Source organism: Protomyctophum bolini, assembly GCF_963924005.1.
Source record: "Protomyctophum bolini genome assembly, chromosome: 18".
Classification (NCBI taxonomy): domain Eukaryota; kingdom Metazoa; phylum Chordata; class Actinopteri; order Myctophiformes; family Myctophidae; genus Protomyctophum; species Protomyctophum bolini.
Window position 1 is genome coordinate 34,331,129 of NC_137879.1, and position 7,500 is coordinate 34,338,628.

A 7,500-nucleotide genomic window follows, 5' to 3' on the forward strand; every position below is an offset into this window, starting at 1 on the left:
CTTGAGAACCACTGCTCTAGGCTAATTGAAATAAAATATATTAAAGTTTTAATATACGATTATGGAGGAAGATATAAAGGTTTCTGTACAAGAACCGAAACCTAACGCTAACCTTCACGGCGCCGGCATAGCCCTGCAGGCCGCGGACGGTACAGCAGCCTCCGTACAGAGGGTGTGGCGCCCCCGCTGGCTGGGCAGGGGACTGCGCTCTGAAGCTCACGGTGACGCCCAGCGCTGCCGCCACCTGCTGGACGACTGGAGAGGCTGCGTCTGGCAGGGCCTGGGGCGCCAGGCTCACCGGGAGGTCAAAGGTCAACGCCAGCGGCTGCAGCTCCTGCGACAGGTGAGGGAAAAGTATACCGGTGTACTTAAAGTACTCAATATGTACTCATTTGCGGCTTCCTTCACTGAAACAGATGCTCGGTGGTACAACTTCAACTTTATTAACAGTAATGCTCAAATGAAAAACACAAAAAGCCCTGGAGAACTTGTTTCCATTGTGTTCCATTGTTTCCATTCATCAAGACATACACGGAGACATACGTTACTGTACAATACTATCAAGTCTATCATCATCAATACTATAGGAGCGGTACAAGTACATTTAGGTAAACGTCTTCGGCGAGCCAGAAGACTCGTCTAGCTTCACTTATATAAACTGGAGCTGCTCTGTTATGGAGGGTGTTTGAATGTTTACTGCTATAGAAGTTAGGCTTTGGGCATTCATCTGCTGCTATCCACACTTTTCCTGGGCTGTGTGTGCTCCAGTTCCTGTCGATTTGATCCAATGAAAGCCAATGAAACTGGTCAGATGACCAATGATATCCAATGAAATCAACAGGAACTGGAGCACACACAGCCCAGGAAAAGTGTGGATAGAAGTTAGGCTTAGGGCATTCATCTACTGCTATGGAAGTTATAGGCTTAGGGCATTCATCTGCTGCTATAGAAGGGAATTCCACATCTTGATGGCTTAATATTAGAATTAATTAATCTCTGAAGTCCAACTCATGTTGCTATATGATTAGGTGATGTAATGGCGATGTAAAACAAACGGTGTCAAAACAAACATTGCATTCTTTCTCTTGTTAATGGCATTTAATGTCTGTGTTGGGGACAAGTATACATTTTCCCTTCATTGTCAATGGCGTTTTTTAAAACAAACATTGAACTAAAAACAAACATTAAACCTGTTATATAGGAGGGGCTAGCGCCCCTCACAAATATTATAATGAATTATTATTCTCCATGATTATATAAATATTCATCTCACCCGGATCTTCCTTCTGGCTGCTTCCACGCCTTCCACTGGCCCTGCTATGGAAACCTGATATACATAGAAATATACTATTAATATACTTATTATTATTACAGTACTTATACTGGCCCTGCTATGGATATATACTATATATAACTGGTTGGAATGACGTGTTCCTTCCACGCGCTATACGTCCAACCAGGGAAACTCCCCCCTGTCAGGTGTAAAAGGAGCAACTTGGACACTCAGGCATGAAGGAAGCATGAGTTCAAGTCCGTTGCTCTCCCCTAGTCCCCCATATATGGTGGACTAGGTTGGCGGAGGGTGTGTAGAGCCCAGAATCACATTAGATGATTGACACAGGGGTGAAAAATGGGTTGCAAAAATTGTGGGATAGAAATTAGGGGTAAAAAAAAGAAATATACTTAATATACTTATTGTTATAATACTTGATAGAAATATACTAATACAAGGTTAAAGGTGACCTGGTTGCTCCGCCCCTTCTCTTGGTGTCTGTTAGAATCAGGGAAGTGGACGTGACAGGAAGTGACCTCCATCACCCTCTTGATGTTCCCGCCTCCTTTACCGATCACATGACTGTGTTCCGTGTGCGGTACGTCCACCTTTAATGTCACCTTGTTGACCTAATAGACACACATGGAGAAATACACACATTTAAAACACACACCTAATAGACACACATGGAGAAATACACACATTTAAACACGCGCCTAATAGACACACATGGAGAAATACACACATTTAAACACACACCTAATAGACACACATGGAGAAATACACACATTTAAACACGCACCTAATAGACACACATGGAGAAATACACACATTTAAACACGCGCCTAATAGACACACATGGAGAAATACACACATTTAAACACGCACCTAATAGACACACATGGAGAAATACACACATTTAAATACACACCTAATAGACACACATGGAGAAATACACACATTTAAACACGCACCTAATAGACACACATGGAGAAATACACACATTTAAACACACGCCTAATAGACACACATGGAGAAATACACACATTTAAACACGCACCTAATAGACACACATGGAGAAATACACACATTTAAACACACGCGTAATAGACACACATGGAGAAATACACACATTTAAACACACGCCTAATAGACACACATGGAGAAATACACACATTTAAACACGCACCTAATAGACACACATGGAGAAATACACACATTTAAACACGCGCGTAATAGACACACATGGAGAAATACACACATTTAAACACACGCCTAATAGACACACATGGAGAAATACACACATTGAAACACACGCCTAATAGACACACATGGAGAAATACACACATTTAAACACGCGCCTAATAGACACACATGGAGAAATACACGCATATAAACACACACCTAATAGACACACATGGAGAAATACACACACATAAACACACACCTTGTTATACCTAATAGACCATCTTGCTACAGGTAGCTCGCCCACTCATAACATTGTGTCTATGGGGCATGTACTTTTTAAATAACCATAACCGATTTTCGGTTATAAGCGTCAGATGATACTGCATAGGCCTGCTTATCATAGCCTGAATCATAGCCACGTTAATACCATTTTGTGATTAACAAACCTGTTTGTATAAATGCATCACGATTACAGCAAGTTAAGAGTATTTCTGTTTGAGCATGGTCAAAGTTCACTGTAGCAAGATGGTCTATCCTTTAGATATGTCTGTGAAGAAACTTACCACTAACTAACTAACTAACTTCGCAAGTTCAGCCCAGCGGCTCGCTCGCCTACGCTCGCTCGGTGGTCACATGACATACCATGCACACACACACACACACACACACACACACACACACACACACACACACACACACACGTTACCTTGGTTTCTAGAACTTGTAGAATTTTCTTTTTAGCTTCCAGAACGTCTCGTCTCTTTCCTTCCACCTTCACATGAGGATCTGATGAGAAAATACTGATATTCACTAGACTGTGAGGGAGCTGTTCACCCAACATGAGAATCTGATGCAAAGTTCAACTCTGTTATTCACATAACATGACTGACTGACTGACTGACTGGCTGCCTGGCTTACTGACTGACTGGCTGGCTGGCTGACTGGCTGGCTGGCTGACTGACTGACTGGCCTGCTGGCTGATAGCCCTGGTCCAGTGTGTCAGTGAGTCTCTCACTTTGTGCCATTTTAATAATTAAAGCAATGTACCGGACAGAGTAAAACTTCTTCTACCATGGCATTTCCGGTTTCCAGTTGTGACTGCGCCGTGGGAAAAATTGCTACAGAGAATGTAGAGAATGGGTGTCCAACAGGGCGTCAGTGAGAGACTGCCCTGGACCAGGGCTGACTGGCTGGCTGGCTGGCTGGCTGACTGACTGACTGACTGACTGACTGACTGACTGACTGGCTGACTGACTGACTGACTGACTGACTAAATATGTGTTTGTGGGAATAATTTAAACTAAATCCACAGGAAGAAGGGAAACAATTATAAGAGGCAGTGTGGAAAACACAGAGTTTAACATCTTTCTGTGACAACAACACTGTGAAATAAAGAGTTTGGAACCTTTCTTTGACTTGGCTCCAATCTTCAACTTGGACGGCCATTTAATCTGAGTGTGAGTCTCACTCATTACCTGAAATAGAGAGAGAGAGAGAGAGAGAGAGAGAGAGAGAGAGAGAGAGAGAGAGAGAGAGAGAGCAGTTTAATTTGCATTTACAAGGATGAGTAACAATAGAACCGATTGTATTGTAATTGTATTGTATTCCCCTGTGGACTGTGTGTGTGTGTGTGTGTGTGTGTGTGTGTGTGTGTGTGTGTGTGTGTGTGTGTGTGTGTCTTACTCTGGTAAAGAATTCCTCTCCTGTCAACACATCTCCGTCTTTTGGAGCTGAAATACACACACACACACACACACACACACACACACACACACACACACACACACACACACACACACACACACACACACACACACACACACACACACACACACACACACACACACACACACACACACACACACACACACACACACACACACACACACTTAGCAGACACTCTTAATTGAGCGACTTACAGTAAGCGAGAACAACACAAGGTAATACATCAAATACATAGAAATAGTCATCAAGAATACAGTATAAGTAAACCAAGAACCTATCATCAGTCTAACAGTATAGATTATCTGTGCAGTGAAGCTATGAGCGTATACATTATAGAGTGCTATATGCTACGTCAAAAAATAGGAATTAAAAAATCAAAAAATGCTCTGATGAAGGCTGCATAGCCGAAACGAGTCAGCGTTCCTTTTTGGTGTGTGCCAATGAAGAAATGGAAATGTGAGTACCTTGTCCCCCGCTTGTTACATTTTTGGATGTGCTACCTTTTTGGAATTTTTATTTCCTATTTTTTGATGTATAGTTGATTTGGGTTTGGCACTCCACTGAAAGCCATTGCTGATGCGCAACCTCCTTTTCACATTTACTAACTTATACATCTCATAAAATTCTAAAATTCTAAATCTAAATTACATAAGTTTAGCCTTTCCTACACCTGTATAAGGTCATGGAGGCTGGGGCAAGTGCATCCTATGATCCTATAGTTTACTGAGACTCTGCATTCTGTGATCCTATAGTTTACTGAGACGCTACACTGTCTCTGCATTCTATGATCCTATAGTTTACTGAGACACTACACTGTCTCTGCATTCTATGATCCTATAGTTTACTGAGACACTACACTGTCTCTGCATTCTGTGATCCTATAGTTTACTGAGACGCTACACTGTCTCTCTGCATTCTGTGATCCTATAGTTTACTGAGACACTACACTGTCTCTCTGCATTCTGTGATCCTATAGTTTACTGAGACGCTACACTGTCTCTCTGCATTCTGTGATCCTATAGTTTACTGAGACACTACACTGTCTCTCTGCATTCTGTGATCCTATAGTTTACTGAGACACTACACTGTCTCTCTGCATTCTATGATCCTATAGTTTACTGAGACACTACACTGTCTCTGCATTCTGTGATCCTATAGTTTACTGAGACGCTACACTGTCTCTCTGCATTCTGTGATCCTATAGTTTACTGAGGCAGTACACTGTGTCTCTGCATTCTGTGATCCTATAGTTTACTGAGACGCTACACTGTCTCTCTGCATTCTGTGATCCTCTAGTTTACTGAGACGCTACACTGTCTCTCTGCATTCTGTGATCCTATAGTTTACTGAGACACTACACTGTCTCTCTGCATTCTGTGATCCTATAGTTTACTGAGACGCTACACTGTCTCTCTGCATTCTGTGATCCTATAGTTTACTGAGACGCTACACTGTCTCTCTGCATTCTGTGATCCTATAGTTTACTGAGACACTACACTGTCTCTGCATTCTATGATCCTATAGTTTACTGAGACACTACACTGTCTCTCTGCATTCTATGATCCTATAGTTTACTGAGACACTACACTGTCTCTCTGCATTCTGTGATCCTATAGTTTACTGAGACGCTACACTGTCTCTCTGCATTCTATGATCCTATAGTTTACTGAGACGCTACACTGTCTCTCTGCATTCTGTGATCCTATAGTTTACTGAGACGCTACACTGTCTCTCTGCATTCTGTGATCCTCTAGTTTACTGAGACACTACACTGTCTCTCTGCATTCTGTGATCCTATAGTTTACTGAGACACTACACTGTCTCTCTGCATTCTGTGATCCTATAGTTTACTGAGACACTACACTGTCTCTCTGCATTCTGTGATCCTATAGTTTACTGAGACACTACACTGTCTCTCTGCATTCTGTGATCCTATAGTTTACTGAGATGCTACACTGTCTCTCTGCATTCTGTGATCCTATGTTTATTGAGACACTACACTGTCTCTCTGCATTCTATGATCCTATAGTTTACTGAGACACTACACTGTCTCTCTGCATTCTGTGATCCTATAGTTTACTGAGACACTACACTGTCTCTCTGCATTCTGTGATCCTATAGTTTACTGAGATGCTACACTGTCTCTCTGCATTCTGTGATCCTATGTTTATTGAGACACTACACTGTCTCTCTGCATTCTGTGATCCTATAGTTTACTGAGATGCTACACTGTCTCTCTGCATTCTGTGATCCTATGTTTATTGAGACACTACACTGTGTCTCTGCATTCTGTGATCCTATAGTTTACTGAGACACTAGACTGTCTCTGCATTCTATGATCCTACTTTACTGACACACTACACTGTTTCTCTGTATTCTATGTATGTGTTACCTTGTGTACTGTAAGCTGCTGTAAGTTACTACGTTTTCTATGAATTGAATACTCAGGACCTCAATGGAAACAAGCCATAGTGCTGTATTTATCAACATGTAGACAGACAGAAAAGGGTGGATGCCAGGAATGTAAATATATTTTTAAAAGCTGTTAGTGTTTCCATGGTGATATTTATGGGGTCCGAGGGTTTTTTTGGGGGGGGGGGGGGGGGGGTATCACTACGGGTTACGCTGGCTGGGAGTGAAGAATGAGAGGAGAATTGTGAGGGGCGGAGAGAGAGAGAGAGAGAGAGAGGAGAGAGAGAGAGAGAGAGAGAGAGAGAGAGGGGGGGGGGGGGGGATGGTATTTCACTGACGCAAAGAAACACGTCCTTTTTACTGGAAACCCCATAGCAATGACACTAAACTAAAGTAACACCCTAGCAATGACTTAAATGCTAAGTGCTGCTAAGTACACACACACACACACACACACACACACACACACACACACACACACACACACACAGTTAACTTTTACTGTAGGCTACTGTGTCCTCTACCCCGAGCAATCCCACCCTATAGCATAATGAGCAGGTGGTTTTAGGGTTAAAGCCAGTTTTAGGTGATCAGGTGAACAACAAAAACTATAACATGACGTCACTGAGCCGCAGTTATAAGCGCCTCACCACTCACCCAGACACATCTCTCTGTTTTTACTAAAACTACAGCATGACGTCACTGAGCCGCGGTGATAAGGGACTCACCGCTCACCCAGACACATCTCTCTGTTTTTACTAAAACTACAACATGACCTCACTGAGTTGCGTTGATAAGAGACTGCACCACTCACCCAGACACATCTCTCTGTATTTACTAAAACTACAACATGACGTCACTGAGTTGCGGTGATAAGAGACTGCACCACTCACCCAGACACA

The 7,500-nt window shown here is 42.5% G+C and overlaps 1 protein-coding gene across 1 annotated transcript in view; it reads right to left on the reverse strand.

Moving 5' to 3' along the window:
- bicc2 (bicaudal C homolog 2) overlaps positions 1-7,500 on the reverse strand; it is a gene marked incomplete at both ends in the record, with an annotated part of 16,201 nt that overhangs the window by 7,373 nt on the left and 1,328 nt on the right. The window contains 6 exons of the mRNA XM_080790113.1: positions 113-334; positions 1,274-1,327; positions 1,744-1,902; positions 3,168-3,247; positions 3,867-3,936; positions 4,145-4,191. Coding sequence (XP_080646239.1) covers positions 113-334; positions 1,274-1,327; positions 1,744-1,902; positions 3,168-3,247; positions 3,867-3,936; positions 4,145-4,191 — 632 coding nt within the window. The remainder of the gene's footprint in view (positions 1-112; positions 335-1,273; positions 1,328-1,743; positions 1,903-3,167; positions 3,248-3,866; positions 3,937-4,144; positions 4,192-7,500) is intronic.